This window comes from Canis aureus, chromosome 6, assembly GCF_053574225.1.
Source record: "Canis aureus isolate CA01 chromosome 6, VMU_Caureus_v.1.0, whole genome shotgun sequence".
NCBI lineage: Eukaryota > Metazoa > Chordata > Mammalia > Carnivora > Canidae > Canis > Canis aureus.
The window spans coordinates 50,665,347-50,688,404 of record NC_135616.1 but is presented as its reverse complement, the minus strand read 5'-3'; the positions used below and the strand labels follow the sequence as shown (position 1 = coordinate 50,688,404).

Below are 23,058 nucleotides of genomic sequence, written 5' to 3'. Positions count from 1 at the left end.
AGATATTCCTGTTTGTAGGCTATTATAACATGTTACTGAAAGACATTTTTAAAAAGACCGTAAATAAATGTAGAAATAACTTAATATTGTGAGGATAATCAATTCTCCAAATTTATTTACAGGCTTATTACACCTATAATCATATTCTGATGACTCATGTGTGGAACTTAAAAAGTTGATCATAAAACAGACCTAAGGAAACAAAGAGTAGCCAAGTCTCTTTTAAAGAAAAATAAGAGACTTAGAAGACATTAAGACTATAAGCTAGAGTAATGATAAGAGCATGGTATTGATGGAGAGGCAAACAATTGTCCAATGGAATGAAACAGAGCCCAGAAACAGACTTGTGTTTATATGGAACTCTGTAATATGACATGGGTAGCATTGCAGCTCCCTGGGGAAATTCAACATTTAATAAATGAACAAGGAAGATAGGGCTATGTGGGCACAAATATATATCACAAATAAAGATCAATTCCACATAGATTAATATCTTAAATTGTCCAAAGGAAACTTCAAAAGAAAATTTTCAATTTTTGAAATTTCAGGGTAAGGATTTCTTAAATAAAAGAAAATGATATGAATTAAAGAATGATAAAATTCAAAATTAAGAATGGTTCCTCAAAAGACAACTTAAAGATAAAATAAATCACAAACCAGAAAAAAATATTTGCACACTTATGATAGCAAATTAGTATAAAAATTATTAAAAATTCCTTAATAATAAAAACTCAATCAACATGGAAAAGTAAAACAAGTCAATTAAAACAACCCAGTAGAAAACTAATATGGCCAAAGAACAAATGAGAGATGCATAAACTCATTTTGTAAATGGAGAAATGAAAATCAAAACCACAAGATACCACTGTACACCAAATCAATTAGCAAAATCAAAAAAAGTAACAAAACCAGGTTGTAGAGAAGATGTGGATCAATGTAATTACTTAGTGACTTTATTAATTTACACCCCCATTTTGAAAAACAATTTGAGATTATCTTTTTTTTTCAATTTGAGATTATCTTGTAAAATTAAACCTTCCATTCCTAGGTATGCACCCCAGAAAAACCCAAGGAGACATATTTCAGAATGTTCAAACCAGCACTGTTAATAACAGCAAAAACTGCAAACAACCTAAATGCCCATTCACAGGAAAAGAGATAAATTATGGGACAGTCATATAATGGATTATTATACAGCAGAAAATTGAGCATCAGCTACACATAACAACATGGATGAATCTTAACATAATGTTGATGAAAAAGAAAGGGCAAGTCCTAAATCCCATATCCAGTATGATATTCTTTTTTATAAAGTTTAAAAGTGGGTAAAGCAAATTAAATGATATATTATTTTGGCAATTATGTTTGTCATAATTTCTTGTTTAAAGTAAAGCATGATAAATATGACATTCAGAAGAATGGTTTTGCCCCCAGTAAGGTGGGCAAGGGGAAAGAATGGAGGACAGTACACATGGATCTAAGTTATTGGTAGTCTTATTATTAAAAAATGAGTAAAGAAAAGGAACCAAGCATGAATTAACAATGATAGTGTGTCACAAACCAAGAATTACAAAAATAGAATTCTCCCCCTTCTTAAATTAGGTTAAGAGTCCTTAATAATGCCAGTGCCTGTCCAAAACTCTATTGCTGCAATTACTATGTTATATGTGTCCATGTATCCCACTGAACCAAGAGCTAATGAAGGCTGAGTTGTCATTATCTTATATCACTACCATCTGCCATGGTGTTTGGTTCATGTAGATTTATTGAATGGATAAAATAATAAATATGAAATTGATTCATCCAAGAATCTCAAAGGAAAAACTAAAACATCTCAAGGTATCAGCTATTTATTTGGGAGACAGCATTTAAAAAACAAAACAAAAACCTAGAATGAATCTAATATATAAGTGACCTAAGAAAATTAAATCCTAGATTCCCAAGTTTATTATTTAGATCCCTTCCTTTTCCCTGAGAGTCTTTGCATTTTATTAATACTACATATTCTAGAAAAATCTGTTTCTAAATGGTCAGCAAAATTTAAGATAATTCCAAGCTTACCATTAGAAGTTATAAAAGTCAGAAAAAGTCTATAAATACTAGAGAGGAAAACAAACCATGAGAGTCTCCTAACTCTGGGAAACAAAGGGTTGCAGAAGGAGAGGGAGGGTGGGGAGATGGGGTAACTGGGTGATGGGCATTAAGGAGGGCACATGATGAGATGAGACTGTTACATGATATGTCAGGAAATTCAATTTAAATAAAATTAAAGAAAAACAGTCTATTAGCCCTATTTAAAAAAATAAATAAATTGGCACATTCAGTTGTTAGAGAACTAGGTTAAAATATAAGAAGAAATGAAACAGCACTAAAAATATAAAACATGAATTACTTTGCCTATTGTTTCTAATATGGTAAATCTTTTTATAAAACACTATTACAGGGGTGCCTGGGGGGGCTCAGTCAGTTAAATGTCTTGACTCTTAATATCAGCTCAGGTCTTGATCGCAAGATCGTGAGTTCAAGTCCACGCCCAGTGTGGAGCCCACTTAAAACAAACAAAAAAACCTCCCACCATTACATATAGCTAGAGTGGTACAAATTAATTGATATTATTGGTGTTATTAAAATGACTTGTGGAAGAACAAAGAAATTTTAAGGCAGAAAAAAATGGCCTAATCAAGACTGAGAGACGACTGATTTATTTAACCTACCATTAAATGATTTAAGGAGTAATTTAATTAGCCAAAGGAGTTTAATATAAAAGGACTATAACTAAGGATAGAACTTAAAGGACAGGACTACAATCATAACAGGTGAATTCTGAGTCAACCTATAGGAAGAAATTCTTTGCAGGTGTGAAAGAGTCTTCTAGTCTAGGTATCTAATGAACTTGATACACTTTAGAATGTAAATTGGAAGAGCATTTTCCAAATTAATAGTTGTTTTTTTTTAGGTGTTCCACAAAATGGGTTTGTGGAATGTGGAAAATAATGGGTTAAGTAAAACTAAACAGTTTTTTGGTTCCAAGTTTTCTGAGAGGTTTTCTTATGCCAGTTTTATGAATCTCAAAAGAGGTTATACACAATGTAGTATTTCCCAAATTTTGTGACACCATGGTAGAGAACCAGAGCACTTAGGGTAACATGAAAAAAAAGTACTGCTCAGAGACTTCTGGAGGTTCCTAGTCCAGAGATCTTACTGTTCTGAGATTGCTCACAATGTTTCCTCGGACAACCACAAAGACACTGTGGGGGGAGCAACCTAGCTGGCCATTAGAATCACTAATTCAATCCCAGGCTACCCAGGGTGGGAAGTGAATAGAAAGCTCATGTGCACACTTTCATTGTGGTACATAAAACCCTAACAACTTGGGGGCATACAAAAAGACCTAGACATGAGCTGTGTGTGTGTGTAGGGGTAGGGAATGCATTTTCCCCTCAAAATGTACTAGTAGAGCTAAGGGAAAGCAAGCCTGACACTGCTATCTTTAGAAGGGTCAGCTTCCAAGGCTGGCCTTTGGCTGGTGTCTGGAAACTCGATTTGTGGGGACATTCCCTACATTGTTCTGCTTGCCTGGAACACTGCCCCCTGCTTGCCTAGATCATCTGTAACAAATAACGAGAACACCTACTTTCCTTCTAGGTCTGGAGTTCAGATAGTTTTGTTTGGGTGTGGAGGATGTCTACACAACCAGCCCCCAATAAAAATGCCAGATTTTGTATCTTAAGCAAGCTTCTCTAAACAGAAACACTACATAGGTGTTACGGCATTTTATTGCTGAAGGAAGGAGTACATTATACAGCCCATGCCGGGAAGAAGAATGTTGGAAGCTTATGCTTAGATTCTTCCAGACTCTGTCTGATGTGTCTTTTCCTTTGTCATAATTACAAGTGAATCTGAGTTCTTTGAGTCTTTCTAGGAAGTCATCAAATATGTGGGAAGGTTGTGGGACCTCTGAAACAATACAAGTTGATGTTTAAACAATGTGTGGTTTAGAATTACCAACTCCCCCACAACCCGTGCAGCTGAAAATCTGCATAAGACTTCTGACTCCCCATTAACCTACTGATAGCCTACCATTGACCAGAGAAGACTTACTGATAGCATAAATAGTCGAGTAACACGTATTTTGTATGTTGTATGTATTACATATTGTCTACTTACAATAAAGCTGGAGAAAAAATGTTATAAAGAAAATTGTAAGGAAAAGAAAATTTATAGTACTGTAAACTTCTAGTATTGTACTTATTAAAAAAAATCTGCATCTAAGTGGATCTACACAGTTCAAATCCATGTTATTCAAAGGTCAACTGTAATTCATAGTTTTTTCTTTATTTCAAGTTTAGGAACTCAAAGGAAGAAAACAATAAGCCAGATCATCTAAAGAAATACGGAGGAAAATTTAGTTAGCTAGAGTTTTAGATGAAAAGATGTTTTCTTTGCCAACTCTTATTTACATATCCATGTATGTGTTATTATGCCGGCCTTAAAGGTGTTTACATCTTCTATACGGCAACATATACACGCAGAGTAAGTGTTATAAGGCAGCATAACAGATACATGTAAGGGCACACAGAAGAAACGTGCAGTCCTACCTGAGACTAAGAAAAGTATGGGCCAGGAAAAGTTTTAAAAATAAGCAACTTAAGATGAATGTTGAGATAAGGTGGCCAACCTGATGGTGATGGTGACAGGAGGGCATTTCAGGTTGAGGGCACAAGTGAATAAAGCAACAGAGGCACTGAGTGTATTCAGAGACACTCCAAATAGGTCTGCTGTAGAGAGGTTCAGCAATTTTTGGCAGCAGCTACAACAGAGAATGCCCTACATAGCAGGCAAAAGAGCTGGAGTTTTTCTGTAGCACAGGCACTGGAGAGCCAGTGGGAGTGGCTATGATGAGGACACAGACTGCAAGCAGCAGGAGGACCATTGGGATAGGAGACCAGGTAAGAGGTGATTAGGTAATAGCAGTTGAGTGAAGAGTAGGGGTGACTACCATTTTATTTATTATTAAAAGAAATAGATCAAATATGGCACCTATGATTCAGAATCTCAGCATATTACAGTAAAATACCTTCACAGAACACTACTGGACAGCCCCTAATGAAGACTGGCTATGTGAGCAGTACAGATATTAACATGTAATAATTCTGTTTCTAATTCTATTTTCTTAATTTTATCTTAAGCAGAACTCCTACATTCCCCTGCCATCCCCATCTGCTAAAAGGGGAGGCAGACTGAATACATGCTCGGTGTCACGAAACAACTATCTTTACTGAGAAACTACCCCTGATGATCTCCATGTAGGGAAGAAATAAGTAAGGTAAAGAATGAGTCTAACTCAGCGCTGAGTGAAGAGAAGCATCACATTTTCTGCTTTGCTGCTGTTTATTAGTTCATAACTGTAAAAGCAAAAACTGTCTTTGCATACTTGAGATAAAAGGTATGAAGCAGAAAATCAAAAAGCCCTGAAACAAATTCCATTTTATGTTTTATAATCCCCTTTGTTTTAGAAACTAATGAATGGTAAAAAACAGACATGTTGTCACTGGAATTAGGGACAAGATTGATTTTGTCAGTAAACCAGGTTGGGGGTAGATGAATAATGGGATTAAAGTTTAAAGTTATATTTAAAAATGTACCCCACTGTTAGTCTTCAAATTACAGAAGTGTCTCAGAGTTACAGACCATCTTGATGTGTGACATTGTTATTAAGCTATTTAAAAGAAAAGTTTTCTTTAAAAAAAAAAAACTGAATTTTAAACCTACACAGAATTAGACTCAAGTCTACTTTTGCTTCTCAAGGGAAAAGAGTATATTTTAATAATAACAAAAAGTTGCTAATGCTAATTGGTAGCCTAATCAAGTTTTTAGAAAAAGCAAGTAGCATTCTTCAACAAAATATTCAAAATGAGTGACCAATACTTTAAAGTACATCATTTCAGATTATAGTTACCTTATCATATGACACACTTGAAGTGAACATCAGTTACATCTGCACACAGGAAACTTCTTTTCATTCTATTCTCATGCAGTGCATGCAGCTAAATATAGTTTGTGAAAAGCAACCCGCTTTACAATGCTTAGCACTTAGAGTTCAGTAAATTTAAAGAAGTATTAACTGTTAATAGGAAAGGTGGTTAGCTGTGGAAAAAGAGGACCTGGCAAATTCATCATAAAGAAAAAATAAAATAATGAAGGAACATACTGAATTACCTCATTATTCTATCACCTATTGTTGTTCCTCTGATATTAAATCTAGTGAAGGGAACACAATAACTAAAGTCACTCACAAAGACTTCAAAAAACCAAATATTTAAAGCATTCAGGTCACCACTTCTATCATTAATCACCTAAATCTAAGGAAACGTTTGTTTCCCTTTGTGATTTAAGGTCTTATGTGAGACTATGTCATTTGACTAAATGTATCTGAGGAAATTAAAGGAACAGAACACTCACAGAAGACAGATTAGAAGGAAGACAGTGCACTTAATCTCTTTTATCTTTAAATAGATTAGAACCTCCCTGGTTACAGTGCAGGGAACTGCTCTGACTCACATCACCATATCATCCACTGAGACACCTACGTTATGCTCCTGGGGCTGTGCTGCTCTTTCAGAAAAAAATAATTAAGCCCTTAGCTGACTCATTTGTCCTAACCATAGACTGTATAGCAAGCAAGCAAAAATAACAGGGATTTTAACTCTCTAGGAGTTCAGTTCTTTGTCTCTAGTTACTTTTTTCTCTGCAATTTTCTTCAATAAAGAATACACTTGAATCATCAGAAATACTGAGAGTGATCATAATGATGGCTAAAGAGACAGTGGTAAATTTAGAGAACACAAAGAACTTTACCAATAAAGGCCACGTTTCACAGTCCAGAGTAAGTAAGTGGAACTACAGTTCTATGCATATAAAAAATACTTTTTAAAAAAGTGGTTAACAGGTAATAACTTTAATATTTATGGGAAAAAATCTTTAGAACACCTTGATTGAGCCCATAACTAAAAACTTTAAAGACTATGTGAGAACTTCTTCAGGAAGCTCACTTAGATGCTTCTTAGCAAAAAACCTCTTGGGTTTGGCAAAACAAAGAGCTACCAGCCAGGCCATCATACCATTTATTGTAAAAATTGATTTGGCACCATGGAAACAGTTTGTGTGAAAAACATATAAATAGAAAATCTGACCATGTTCCTTTCATTTCAAGGGCCACGCCTATATTTCTAAATCCAGTAAATAAAAATCACTAAGGGATACCACATACTATTTTTATTTGTTTTTTTTTAATACCATGATTGGAAGTATGTGTTTATTTCTTTCTTCAATTTAGTTTCCATTTAATGTTCTATGCTCTTGCCTTAGACAAAGTTAAAGGGGACCAAATACATAGTAATTTAGAGACTGACTTCATTGTTTTAAACTCTGGATATCTACCAGTAGAGGCATTTTACCACAGACTATAACTGTTCTTCTCTAAGACTGATTTGCTATAGAATAGGAATTAGCAAACTATGGCTTTTTGGCCAAATGAGCTAGTCATCTGTTTTCTAACAGCTGGTAGGCAAAGAATAGTTTTTACATTTGTAAAACATTTTACAGTTACATTTAAATGGTTATATAAGTACCTACATAATAGCCTCCGTTTTGTCTCTAGGGCAGCAAAACTTAAATATTTACTCTGGCTTTTCAGGAAAAAGTCTGCTGACCTCTACTATAAAGAGTCCTAGTTGTATTTGTATCGAGACTAGCTATCGTTAATGAGAAGAGCATTCCATTTTAAAACATCTATGTTAGTTGTTAAGGCCTTTATCTTCTAAGACAGTTCCTTCTCATGCTTGATCTCAGCCTAAAAGTGAAAAACCAAGTCATATTTATCTAACCAAATTATAAATGCAAATCTTTATAAAGAAATCATTACTTTGCATTGCAAAGAACTGTTCTGATATTTTTATTAAATGTATATCAAAAATGGCTTAGTTATGGGCAGCCCAGGTGGCTCAGCGGTTTAGCACCGCCTTCAGCCCAGGGCGTGATCCTGGAGACCCAGGATCGAGTCCCACGTCAGGCTCCCTGCATGGAGCCTGCTTCTCCCTCTGCCTGTGTCTCTGCCTCTCTCTCTCTCTCTCTCTCTGTCTCTCATGAATAAATAAATAAAATCTTAAAAAAAAAAAAAGGTTTAGTTATAAACTTTTCAGCTTTCATTTCAAAAATTAAACTTGGGGCAAAAAATTGAGATCTACTATTATAATTTTTATACACATTAAAGTACAGATCTAAGTATATACTCTAATCATATTTAATTTTAGGGCCATTTCTTTACTCTAACCAAACTAATCTTGACTGGGCTTCTCAAGTGGCGGCAACAAGGGAACTTTAAGACCTGTATCTTTTTAGTTGAGCACTTCATCCAAGTATGAACTATAACCTTAGATACTAAGAGCCAAATGGCATGATTTTTAAAATAGAGCTTTGAAATCTTTTATCCTTTTGGAAACAGAAATTCTCAGAAATCATATGCCTACTTACAAGCTGGTAAATGATTCTTTTCATGTTCTTAAGAAGCAAAATATCTTAAGTTTCTCTCTTAAGAATAAAAGTCAACATACCTATTCTCCAAATAGAGAAGATAAATGGGCAGTTGTCTCAAGGGTGAAGGATCCTTAGAAAGGTGCAGAAATATTAAAAATATACCTTATATAGGTAGTTCAATATTTAATCAAGATGGTGCTAAGAAAGTTAGGAACTATAAAAACCATTTAGATAAAAATCAGAAGAAAGATTTTTCACCATTTAAAAATTTTTGGCAAATAGTTAGAAAAGAATAATGCAAATTTCAAAGAAGAACTGATGTAGTGGTGAAAGTGACTATAATCCTTTAGCATCACCTTAGTATATACATCTTTGTATATATGAAATATTGTATTTCATTTATTTATTAAAACTGTTTTCCCCATTTTTATAACTAGCTTGTGGATTTGTTCTCTCTTCTTTAGTTCCCAAAGGGTAAGAACTTTATTATTCTTCTATTATTCTTCAGTAAGTTCACCCAAAGAAGGTTTCAGATCTGAATCCAACCTTGGGAGTATGAACTCAAGAGTACGTGTATGGAGTGGGATCAGCTCTAGGCAACTGTCCCTGATTTCCCTGCCTCTAAAAGATTCTGCTGCTCTAGTTTAGCATCTGGGTCTCTTGAAACAATGAGGCTATCAGGTGCCAACTCTGTGGGAGATCCAACCCCTGGGGGAATCCCTAAACCATAAATCATCTAAGTATTATGAAAATGGTAAGTAAATGATAAAGCTCAATAGAAAGATATTATAGTTTCTAAGGATAATACATCACAAGAAGTTTTAGGTTCTCTAGGACCCACTTTCCCTACCAAATCTTCCCTTCCCACTGATGTTATACTACTGTGTTTAAAAAAATAAACAAGCAAAAAACCTTTTTTGGTCTAGAATATACAAAAACTCTGCTTAGCACCTCAGTTTCCTCAGTTATAAGGTAGGCTTGATATAAAAGTGTTTATCAGTTAGTTTGGATAGAAGATGCTAAATAATTATGATTTTTGCAAGTATCTAATATCTATTAAATATATTAATTTCTTATTTAAACAAATAAACTTGGTTAAGTGATATGGTCCATTTTACTAGAAAGTATAAACTTAAACTTTATTTTCAATTATGACCTTAACATCATTTTTAGATACAAAGTACAGAAAAAATCAAGGACATATGCTCACTTATATAAATAAAAGGCCCTAAGTGTACAACCTTAAAATAATTATAGACTCTATCTCTCTACCTTGGGTTTTAGAAACCATCAATTTGATTTTCAAATTGTGCTCTGCTTGCCAACCTTATCTGTATACATCAACTGGTGATATCCCTCTGGGTATGGAAAGAAATGGAACTAAGTTTTACTTGTCTAAAATAGAGACTAAGAATGCTAAAGACTAAAGAGAAGATGTTTGTTTAAATCTTTAAGTACAAACACTGGGAGAGATCACTTCCTTTACATGTAAAACAATGCCACTGCGAAATAAACATTCTGACTAAATATAACTAAAGGAACTATCCTTTCCTGGGTTTTGATGAACTGCAAGCAGTACTGTTTGGGATTTTTGCTCGTCCTCTGTCAGTCTTTACCCCTAAAGCCATACTTATTGTAATTGCTTTTTAAGTCTGAGTAGCCACACAGACATCCAGGTTGTTTAACACAGCTATCATTTATTTAGTGCTTTCAAAGTGGATAGGTCCTACTTACTGATTGATGGATTTCTAAAAATTCTTGTAACAATTCTAGATAGTTATAACCTTATTTCATAGATAAGGAAACCAAACCTTACAAAAACATGAATTTAAATGAGGAAATACAGCTAAGTAGTAAAAGCAAGATTCAAATCCATGTCATAAAGTTTTTGATCATTAATTTACCATTAAAGAATGGCAATGCCATATAATATTTTTATTATATTTTCCACTTGACAGAAATGTCAGAATATTTTAAAAGCAGTAGTATATTGAGCAAGGAAGTATGTGAAATGGTTCTTCACATCTGTGTGAACTAGGAACTTAAAGATAAAATTTTATTCTCTGGAAAAGGGCAGAACTTATAATGAGATATGATAGCCATATCTGCAGAAGCAGTTTTTGAAAAGTATGGAACATTATGTGCCTTAAAAGATTTATTTTATCTACTAAAAAATAAGATGTATCCGTATGATCACACAAAATAAAATATGAAAGAAGTATACATGAGCAATTCTTTATCATAGTTATATTTGTTACTTGGTGTAATTTTTCGTTTTCTAAACTAAGTTATTTAGTAGAAAACACAGAAAAACATAAGGTTCTCAAAAAGAGAACTATCACACTACCTTAACCCAGGGTCAATAAAAAGCAGAAAAACTATTAAACAAAACAGAACTGATAAAGGCCAGGCTGTCTACAGGGACCTGACAGCTAAATATAACCCTGACTTCGTACACAACCTGTTGGTCATTCTCCACATTCCTTTCTCCTGATGTGTAAATTGAGGAGCAAGTCTCAGTGCTAGAGATACAAAGCAGTAAGACTTTTTATTCCCTTCTTAACACACAGTTTGCTCAAAGAATGTAATACATAAAATCATTTACAGTTTAAAAAATTCTGTGAGTTTATACAACTGAGATACCCTTAGAGAAAGCAACTGTAAAAAATGGAGAGATTCCTTTATGTGACATCAAAGTCCTGTGAATTGTATATTTTATAATTCATTTTAATTAAAAATTTACCAACCTATCACCAGGTCCGGCTCGATACCTTGCACCTGGGATCAGGACTGGGTCATCATCACTGTCATCTGTATCCTGGAGAGCAGAGTCCCTGGCTAATGTTTCCTCATGAGCCAAAGGCCCGATGGCTTCTGTTTGTGACTGAGGCTCAGGATTGGTGGTATTTTGACTGGTAGCACCTTCAGTGCTGGGTTGATCTGAAGTTCCTGGTTCCTTGCCTTGTTCAGACGAAGTGGATTCTTCTGGAACCTCACAAGAGCTATCAAGATTGAAGTCATTTCTTTCTCCTGAGCTGGAATCCAACGGCTCAGATGTTAATTTATCTGATTGTGCTATCAGGAAAAAAAGTAGAAACAGTTGGTCATGTCTGCAACTCTGTTTAATGTAACTTGAAGCTCTCTAACACATCTACTTGAAAATGGCCTCCAACTCAGAAGAGAGTAATGTAAATTACAGCTTATTTTCCCACATGAAGCAACTGTCTAAAGAGAACAAGACAACTCACCTATATCTATACGTTTCTCAATTGTGTTTTCTGCAGATGTACCTTCCTGATATGTTGTCACATCCTCTGATGATTCTTCAAGAGCTTCTGGGAAATAAACCAAATTATCATTAAATCCAATTTTTTTAAATAAAAATAAACACTAATAGAATACTGTAGCTTTCCTCTGTATAAACAGTTCCTAATCCTTTTTGGATCACAGAATCTTCTGATACTCAGATCTAACCTCCCCTCAGTTTAATGCAAATATACATGTACATACCAAATTGTACAAACACTGTCAAGGATGGATGAGCAATTCTACCCACTGCCTCCTCCCAAAGTCCATGCATAGACCTTCATGAACTCTTCGTGAAGAATTTCTGCTTTAGCTTATCCCTCACAACTGACATTACTCAGTCTTGCCTTTTTTCTAAACTTCACAAAATCTAAAAACTGAGTATTTTTTCTATCCCTTTATTGTGTATTTGGTATAATTTCAACTACCATGAACAAATAATAGTTAATCCTACTATAAATTCTGTTTTGGCCACTGAAAATACTTATTTCTGGGATTTAACCCCAAGACCCATTAGGGACCAGTCTTTTTTGATCCTAACTGCACATCTGCTTACCAGATACATATTTAATTCTTGTAAACTATGTTATATTAAAATATCTATTCATTTAATCAAAAGCAGAATTCATTTATTCCTTCATTTACCAAGTATCTGTTGAAAATCTATTGTGTTCCAGGCTCTGGACTAGACACTAAATTTCACATAATGGTCATGGAAAATATTCTAGGAAAGGGTTCTGAAAAAGTCCCTAAATGGCATCTCCTATATGAAATAAGATTCACTGAGAACCCATTCAAATTTTATTCCTTTTTTTCCCCTTTACAAGCTACCTACCAATGCAGATACTTTGGATTTCACTGCTAGGTATAAAAACAGTAAGGTCTTTCAAACTAACATTTACATCTCACATATTTTCAGTACAATGACCACTGTCCTGGCTACTGTGTCCAGACAGGGACACTGTGCTTCACTCTGACTTCCCATCTGAAATGCATAAGGCTCCTGCCATTTGCATTTGCTATCTGTTCATCAATAGTAATGTATGCACTATTAAGGCAGAGATAATTTACTACAAACAAGAAACAGAACGACTACACCGAAGGAACAGAAAGTAGGTAGACATCCAACACTGGGGTTTCGTAATGACAAAAGCAAAACAATGCCATACTGGTGTCACTGTCTCCCGGTGGTTGCACAGAGCTCTGTGGGGCCAAGGGTCCCTCCTGACCCTCAGATTTGCAGTGGCTCCCATTTCCTCTAGAACTTGAGGCAGTACTGCTCCTATCATCAAAACAAAATAAGTGGTTCCACCAAGAAGTTAATAAATATGAACTTTTAGGATAATTTTTATATTTTACAACTAGAGATACAGAATAAAAAATTCATAACAAAAAATGTAGGATTATTTTAATAGTACTTGTAAAACACTACTTTCAAAATCAAAGTGATTATTCTATCCTCTTTAACTTTAAAAAAGAGGTTTAAAAATATAAAAGGACCACTTGTGTTCACGGTGTTGATGCTTCTATAATCAAGTATATATTTCTATACATTTCTATTAAAATTTAATATAATTATATAGACAGATGCTTCACCACATCCAAATTCTTCCTGGTTTCACAGACTTTGATCATATATCCTTTCAGATTTTATTGTTCTAGGCTACTTTTAAATTAATACTTGAAAAGAAATCTGGATAGTTCTTTGGTCTTGGAACTGTCCCTGTGTGGATCATTTCCACTTCTGGGTGGTTATTCAAATACGGCAAGTAATTGAATACCATGGTTTTGTAGAAGGCTAGGGTAATGCTTCTTGTTTAGTTTTAATACTTACCTGATAATGACTATAATTCTGTCAGCATTTTTGGCTAGAGCAGAATACTAGATGGATTTAAATAAGTAATTTTCAATGAATATTCTGTGATAAATCATGGCCTATGTGTAAGGTGGGGACTGAATGGAAAAGACAATAAGAGGAAAATGTACAATGATCTAAGGTTAAAATTAAGTTCATAGAAATGCAATAAATTCTTAGATTTAAAATAAAAGTGAACAAGAAAAAACAGCTTAGGAGTTACAGTAACTTAAAAACTGTAAATTACAGACCTACAGCAGTGACTCGACAAACAATGCAAATTATCATGGACTTTTTGCCAAGATTTTATAAAAACCCTTTTAGGCTAACTGCAGAAATCAATTTGATCTTTATTAAAGGGCACCCATGTATAATATGATATATTTTGTAAAAGAATACATTATCTACATGGGTATGTATGCAGAGAAAAATGTCAGAAAGGATATGCACCAATGTTAAGTGTCATCTCAGTAGGATTATTTCAAGTGAGTTTTTCCATACGTTTCTCTAGATTCTGATTTTTTTGCAACAAACATGTTATTTCTTTTTAGTCAGAAAGAAATATATAGCAATTTTGGTAAAGAGAAGCTGATATGATATATAAATCTTTTCTTCCATTCAGAAAGCTATGATACACGAATAAATAAAATGCTTTGTGTTTAATAGTTATGATAATTGAAATATTATGGTACTGATGTAGGAAAACAGAGCCATTAGTGGAAAAGACAAATGTAACCAAGTAAATATAAGTAGCATGTTAATACAGTATTTTAAGTCACAGAAAAAAGAATAAATTATTGAGTAAATGGTACCGGAACAAAGGAAGAGTCATGTGGAAAAATTAAGCTACAGCTCTACATCATTCTTTATGGCAGAATAAATTGTAGAAGGATTAAACATGTATTTTTTATTTTAAAAATCACAGAAACATAAGAGGAAAATAAGAAGAAACTTTCCCCCTAATCCTGGGAAGGACAGGCTTTTCTAAGCATGAGCTTACAAGCTGAAACCATAAAGAAAAACTACCATAAGTAAACTGAAAGACAAACAACAAACTGGGAAAAATATTTGCAACAAATGAAAGACAAATGGTATCATCATCACTTAATCCTATAATAAATAAATAGTTCTTATAAATCAATAATAAAAAGATAAACATTACAGTAGAAAAATGGGCAAAGGATATGAAAGGCAATTTACAAATGAAGATAACTATAAGGGTGGCACCTGCACCTATCACCTGCCCATCAGTGTGCTAAGTGCTAAGTACCTTTACTGGGTGATCTCATTAAACCTTCCTAACAAACCTCTGAAACAGGTTCTCTTAAATATGCCCATTTTCAGATGAAAACACTGAGATTCAGAGAGGTTCAACAGCTTGTCAAGTTTAACATCTACGTTTTTAATGTGCTCTATTGCCTGATCTGTCAGCAAAGAAACTAAAATAAAAGCGAGATACCATACTGGCAGAGATGAAAAGATTGCTACCTTTTTGAATTTTCCTTTTACCATTGTTTTCTTTTTTTCTTTCATAATCAAAAAAAAAGCTAAGTACTTTTTGATAAAGAAAAAAGAAACTAATGACAGAATAATTCATGGTCAGTTTTTAGAGAAGGAAATGTAATATTCAAAAGAAGAGTGGGATCTTTGCTAAAAAATGTTCTGATGAGATTCTTTATAAAAAAAAAAGCAGCCTTTTCTGTACAGGAACATGAGAGTAGAATAGGAGAGATAGATATAAAGAGTGAAATCTTCTATGATCTTAAATTACGTATTAAGATAAAGAGCCATAGAGATCACGAATGATTATAAGAAGTTAAGTTCAAACACTAAGGCTCATTAAGAAAAGAGAAATTCTACTGACTGTTCAGCCTTCTAATATAATATCAAGAATCCAATTTCTTTTTACTATTTCCACTTTTCTCACCACCCCTCACCTCTCTCTTTATTGTCATAGTCTTTCAACTGGTTGCCTGGCTTCTATCTATGGCCTATTCTCTACACAGCAATCAGAGACATCCTACGTTCTTTTAAATACGCTCCTTACTTACTGGCTGACCTTTGCCATTACTTTCTCCTTTGGTCACTCCACTCTAGCTACAGTGGTTTTCTTAAAGTTCCTTGAACATACTCGGTCTGTTCCTGCATCAAAGCCTTTGAACTGGCTTTTTCTCTGCCTACAATGCTCTTCCTCCAAATTTATGCATGGCTCCCTCCTTCTTACCCTTCAAGTTTTTGTCCAAATGCCATCTTCTCAATGATGCCTACCCTTGCCCTAGGTCTCCTAATCACCCCTTACTTGCTTTATTTTCTTCCATAGCACTTAGTACCTCCTACTGTACTATATAATTCACTTATTTACTATTTATTGTCTATCTTCCTTCCCCTAGAACATAAGTTCCAATAGAACAGGGGTTTTTTTGACAATTTTTTTTTCACTGATGTATTCCCAGTGTCTAGAATAATATCTGGAACATAGAAGGATTTCAATAATATTTGAAAATACTACTTAACCAAAGATTTTAATGTAAAATACAGACACATATAAACACAGATGGAAACCAGTGAACTGGAATAAATAATATCACGTATCAACACATAATTATATATTAACAAATAATATATAACTACATATTATTCATATATTATACTAGCATATAATATATAATAATATACAATTGAATATGTTAATATATTAATTATACCAGATAATTAATATATTGGTTATAAGATGATTAATATAATTATATGTTAGAAACTGATACTTTCATTTAATGGAATGCTCATTATTTTATTCTTTAGTTGCTACAGCATCAAGAATAACTAACATTGGCTCCTTCAGAAACACTGAGAAGGAAGATGCTGGGGTTGTGAAATTATATTAATATAAGTATATTAATCATATTTTTTTTTCAAATAGACCACTGCTTTATTTCAATTTCCAACACCAAGAACAAAACTGGTTAGTTCAAAATAAACAAACAGCATAAATGTTTTACCACCCCTGGCCAATACTTAGTATGTTGTCCCAAACCAGTGGTTTATTTTTGCCATCTCCAGGTAAGGGACCAGGCTCACGATGAAGTATTCTTCTGTCTCTTTGATCCACACCAGCTCCACATACACTTTGCCTTCTGAGTCCACATATTAATCATATACTTATATCAATATATAATCAATTATTTATGTATTAAGAAAGATTATATTATCTGTGTATTAAATCATATTAATATAGTAATAAATTTAAATCCAAAATTTTGGATGCTGTCTCAAGCAAAAAGCCATGAGACAATGTGAAAGAATATAAGAAGCTCACATAATTTGTTTTTTTTAAACATAAGATTTAGCTAGATTAATGATCCATAAGTATAATAAAAAATGTCATTAAAGACAATCTAGACAAAATATAAAGTACAATCTTACTAGTAATCAATTAAATAAAAATGACAATTATTTTAAGATCAAATATACCAAGTACACAAATTAAAAATAAATGAATATATTAATATTGAACACAGGCCTGGGGACAGCAACATGTGTGTACTTTCCTATGCTGCTGAGAGAAATGTGGTGACAGAAAAGCCCTCTGAAAGTAATTTGGCAATATCTTTTGACCTACATAGAATTTACTTTTAAAAATACATCTCAAATCGATAATCTTAAAGGTAGGAAAAAGCTTGTAAACAAAGATTTTCATTATTTTAAAAAGAGGTAAAGAAATTTACTGTCCAGTGAAAGGGAAATGGTTAAGTAAACTATGGTAAATCTAACTGATGGTATATTACACAGCTAGTAAATTCATATTTATGAACATTAAGTAGAAATGTGGGAATATTTATTATGGAGTTAGGCCAAATAAATGCAAGAAAGAACAGAATATGTTCTGTATAATTAAAATTACATTTTAAAACCCAAAATCATATATACATGTATATGTATATGTGTATATATACACACACACATATATACCCACATACCTATTAATAGGACCATGACTGCAAAAAGCTTCAAAATGTTAGGTTTATTTTTTGGCACTCACAGTCCAGTGGTGATTTAAAAAAAAATTTTTTTTTTTTTTTGTCTTTTGCATTTTCTATCAGAAGAAATACTCCAGGACCAACAACCTCAGAGTCTCCTGGGAAGTCTTTGGAAATACAAATTCTCTGATCCCACCTCAAATTTAACAAAGAGTGGGGCCCAGTATAATCTGTTTTAACAACTTTTTCAAGCCATTCTGAAGCACACTCAATTTGAGAACCAATGCATTACAGCAACAAAACATAAAGATGAAGTGTTAAAAATAATATCTAATACAATCCTACAAAATGGCTAAGAACAGCTTTACAAAAATATTATGAACTTACCATTCATCTGTAAAGTTCAGTTTTATTGTGCTTGTAGTTGTTCCTTCTGTGCTGTAGTGCAAACTTAAAACTGGTTCACCTGTCCCTGGTTTGGGGCTCAGCTTTTCATTATTGTTATCTGAAAATTGTGTTTAAAACATTTGAAAAAGTCTCTGAAACCAATAAAAAGATGACATTTCCTAAAATTTATAAAACTTAAATTAGGTTGTCCTTGTCATAATTCTTTCTCACAGCTGTTATGGTTCTCACTTAAAGTTCAAAAGCCAAGTGTTACAGAAACACTCTATTCCAAAGTGGCATTGCATCAAATTCTAGCTTTGTGTACATGACTCCCTTTGATTCAGATGGAAATTACACACATTTGAGAACCATACTAAGTCATTAGGAAATCAAAGAATATTAACAAGCAATGAGATATGTTGGAAACTGATACTTTCATTTAATGGAATGCTCATTATTTTATTCTTTAGTTGCTACAGCATCAAGAATAACTAACATTGGCTCCTTCAGAAACACTGAGAAGGAAGATGCTGGGGCTCCGAAAGAAGTTGTTCAGTAAAAATTTTGCAGCAACTGAAGTCTATGAAATTCTTTCTGTTCTTTCAAATTCATAGATCTATAATCTAGGAAGGGAGTATAGCCTGCACTCTATTGGGAGGGGAGGAAAAGAAAACAATGTGCTTTTGATACTTTTAAAACTCTCTTTGCTACAAGACCATATATTTTGGTATGTTTCCTCTTCCTCTTTTGCAAGGAATTTTGCAAGGAATTCGTTTTCTCAATTATGGAAATGGTAATTTCACCATAAGACTCGACAGGGAATGTCCATGATATATATCTATCTCAACATATTAAATCTTTGTAAAATGGCAAATAATATCAAGAACTTCTACAGAAATTAATAAAGACCAGTACAAAGCCATCCTTCCCCATGTCCCTCCCTTCCTCCGGAAAGAGTACATGGATATTCAAAGACAAAATAAAATAGAGCTTAAAATTTCTTTCTTTTTATGATGATTAATAGCTTGGAGAAACATTAACATATATAAAAAATACAAACTGCTATATAATCAAACATGTAACATTTCTGCCAGTTGCTTGCAGAAAGAATACTCTTCTGTGATACAACCGTTTTCTTGATACCAGTTCAAAAACTGATATAACAGTACTAAAAATAAGCCTTCTGCCTTGGAAAATAACAACAAAGGCAGTAGCAACTTCATAAAACCAAAGTCGCTCAGGCTTTTCAGTTATTAAGTTCACTTTATATTGCAATGGTGGCCTTGTGTCTTTTTGCATTCCTCTTGAAGATGCTGGTGGATTTATTAAGAGAGAATCTGAGAGGAACCTCTGCTCTAACTTTTATCCTGTGAGAGGGCAATTAACAAGACTTCAAATATAGAACTACAGTGGAAAGGGGAAAGGATTCTGTCCAAGAGATGAGAAATCAAGTTGGTAACAAAACTCAGGACTATCAGTTCTTAGGTCTTCAATTAGAACTTACGAGAAATTCTCTCCGATATTAATATTTGAAAATAAGAGTGTCAGTGAATTATAAAGCTGGCCTCCCAAATGGTAAAAACAGTTTCTGTACTACTTTTGCTAGGACTATGTCGTTGATATAAACAGCTGCTGGAAATAAATTAACAATCCATTACACAACTTTCAAAGATTCAGGTTTACATTCAGTGTTTTATAGGAGGTATTTTATCAAACGGCATTCTGATAAAACTGAATTAACAGACATTTAGCTTACATAAAATTATCAATGGGACTTTTAAAACATTTGTCCTACCCTTGACCTTCCTTAAAAAATTTGCTGTTGGTCACACGTCCACACCTAGTTTCCCCTTATTCTTAATTACGTTGCTGAAATCTTTGTCCTACTGCTGCCCAAGTTACGGTCATTTTAGGCACCCAGAACTGACGAGGACAGACAGTGGAGACTGAGAATGAAGCAGGAAACCAAGAGGCAGAGCTGGGGCTCATTCTTTAATTATCTCTCACAACACTTTATAAGTGCTTTGCTATTTATTTTTCTTCTATGGTAAAGAAGGAATAGAAAACAAAAGCAGCTGTGAGAGAATTACAGGACTGAATCTCTTACATCCACCTCAGTTACAGATGCTTGTTTTAAGAAGCCATTTAAATGCTGTATCAAAATTTTCTCTTTTGAGTAAAATTAAAGAGACAGAGATCTGAATGCTATTACTATGGGAATATAGTAAACAAAGAGCTGTTTGAAGGTCAAAATGGTGTAAAAATATCTTATTTAAATGTATACAACACCCCCCTCATGGAAAGCATGAAGCTTCCTGAGATGATTGATGCTAATGAAAACCTTCTTTCTTATGGTATCTACTACAAAGTTATTCTTTAACCTCTCAGGAATATAATCTACATACTGCGAATCGTGCAAAACATAGTGATATTCATTTAATTTATGAAATGACTATAGTTGACAAAATTTGTACATTTAGGTTATAAATAAACTCACCAGCCATGGGTGAAATTGGCCCATCACTGTATAAACAGAATGCACTCTTCTGTTAGCTACACAAACTTCAGACTCCCGAGTCTAGTTCATTCCTTGAAGACTGTGCATAAATAATGAGTGCCTCTGGCAGAAACACCACACAATGCAGAACTGACGCATTAATTAGAGTATCTATCTAAGGTTTAGGATTTATCTCTTGGTTTGTTCCAGTCTACCTTTCCTAACTTCAGACTCTTCCTCTTGATCATATGTACTCTGTCATGTTGAGTTTTCTCAGAATTTAAGATTCCTGGCTTACTAATGAATTAATTCACTTTTTTTTCCTGATAAAATACATATTTTAAGGTAGAAATACCTAAGAAAAATCTACTTTAAAAAAAACTAAAAAATTAAATGCTTCATTTTTACTGTACTTGAAAAAATATTTATAACCATTTAAATTTTCCTTAACTTGCTCTATTTGTTAGCAGTTGGACACAATCTAAATACTGTGTTATTCAAAGCCTTATTTACACAATGCACAGAAATATATAACGAAAATATTTCTTGCTCAACAGAAGTTTTAATTTAACAGCCTATGGGGTTAGAACTAAACAAATGATTTTATATAAAAAAGCACCATCATAATAATAACTAAAATTTATTAGGCACTGGGATGCCTGGGTGGTTCAGCAGTTAAGGGTCTGCCTTAGGCTCAGGGCGTGATCCTGGATTCCAGAGACTGAGTCTCACATCAGGCTCCCTGCATGAAGCCTACTTCTCCCTCTGCCTATGTCTCTGCCTTTCTCTCTCTGTGTCTTTCATGAATAAATTTTTTAAAATCTTTAAAAATAAATCATTATGCATTACTATGTCCTAGGAAATCCAAGTACTCTTGTTTAAACCTTTGCAGCATGTATACCCATGTGCACTTTACAGATGATGAAAGTGGTGATTTTGAGCTAGATTTTTTATTCTAGTCATCTAGGCTTCCTTCTATGTGAAGTTCCTACTTGCTATGCTGTCTTGGAAATGAATAAAAAGTAGAAAATAAAACTGCTTAAATAAATATTTCAGTTAAGAAATATCAATTGTTGGTAGTGCTATTTGTCTAATTCATAGCAGCAATATTAATGTAACTGATAAATGTTTTGATAGCCCAAATTGTCACTTTGGCCCCAGACTACTGGAAAACTACACTGTATCTTCTTGCAGGGTACTTAGTGAACTATTTCTCCTTCCTCTAAAAACATTATAGGAGAATAAAATTAATTAAATTATGGTGCTCTTAGCACAAAGGCAGGGTAGTGGGGAATATCCCTTTAAGTTGTTGAACACTGCTGAAGTTTAATGATGGCCATTTTATATTGCTTAGTAAGAATAATTATTAAAACAACTGATGATAGTAGCTGGTAACAAGGCAAACTACCACCTATTTAAAGACACATGTTTCAGAAGCACAATAATAATCACATAAAAATCAAGACGACATCCTGTAAAAGACCTCATTTTCGAGGTTACAAGTGAATAGTCAATTACATGAGACTCTGGAAACCAAATTTTAAAAACCCTGTCCAGATATGGTATAAGAGCCTTTCAGGTTAGTGTATTGACTCAGGAAAAAACTTCAGAATGGTCTGGAATATAATTAGATACCTTTTGAGCCTTTAACACATGAACCACAAATACACTTTTTGGTAATGTACATATACTTAAGCCATTTAATCTGTGCACTGACATTATGAAATTATAATCCTTTATGGTTCTAAAAAAACATGCTCAAAGACATACAAAAAATTAAGCGTGCTAACAATAGTACAAAATACACTATCCTGGTAACTAAGTTTGCATATCATCTAAATATTGCTATGGATGTTTCTTGGATTTTTAGCTAGGGTATCCCTGGTGACCTATCCTATATGTAATTTTAAAGAATAATCAAAAGGAAGATAATTAATGAGGATATGGCCACAATAATTTGTTTAGAATCGCTCTGCCCAACATTTTTCTGTCACTGGGACGCTATCATAACTATACAATCATACATTAATCATTCATAGAAAAAACAAACAAACAAATAAAAAAATCATTCATAGTAGCTTAGGTAACCTGTGGATAACACAGAAACTATTTCTTTACTGAAAGTATTTTCTATTATGCAAAGAATTTGACACTTCTCATTCCATTATGTCAAATGTTAAAAAAATCTAAAAGGAAACTTTTTTTCTGAATTCTGAATTCTCTAAATTCTCTGAAAAAATGTAGATACATCAAAGATAAGGTTCAACTATCTCCCCAAATTTTGTTCCCCAACTTACTTGGCTTACATAGAAGGAAAGGCAAATTTTTCAAATATAGTTTTTAGAACAATGAAATAACTTTCACTTTTATAGGTCAGGAATCTGTACCGTTTCTGCAGACCTCAGACTACTGGATACCCAGTTCTTCCAAACAGTTGTATAAGGAGGCTATTCTGATTCAAAGTGGAGAAACTATTTTTAGGAGTAGATTCTTCACAGAAA

The 23,058-nt window shown here is 33.5% G+C and overlaps 1 protein-coding gene across 12 annotated transcripts in view; it reads right to left on the bottom strand.

Moving 5' to 3' along the window:
• DCAF6 (DDB1 and CUL4 associated factor 6) overlaps window positions 1-23,058 on the bottom strand; it is a 130,636-nt gene that overhangs the window by 21,128 nt on the left and 86,450 nt on the right. For 7 of the 12 annotated variants that reach the window (XM_077901542.1, XM_077901536.1, XM_077901538.1 and 4 more), the window contains 5 exons: window positions 18,061-18,178; window positions 13,011-13,123; window positions 11,784-11,870; window positions 11,283-11,610; window positions 6,220-6,261 (listed from right to left, as the gene is read on the bottom strand). In XM_077901542.1, the coding sequence (XP_077757668.1) occupies window positions 6,220-6,261; window positions 11,283-11,610; window positions 11,784-11,870; window positions 13,011-13,123; window positions 18,061-18,178 (688 nt within the window). The remainder of the gene's footprint in view (window positions 1-6,219; window positions 6,262-11,282; window positions 11,611-11,783; window positions 11,871-13,010; window positions 13,124-18,060; window positions 18,179-23,058) is intronic. The other 5 variants (XM_077901540.1, XM_077901539.1, XM_077901545.1 and 2 more) reach the window with 2 other exon arrangements.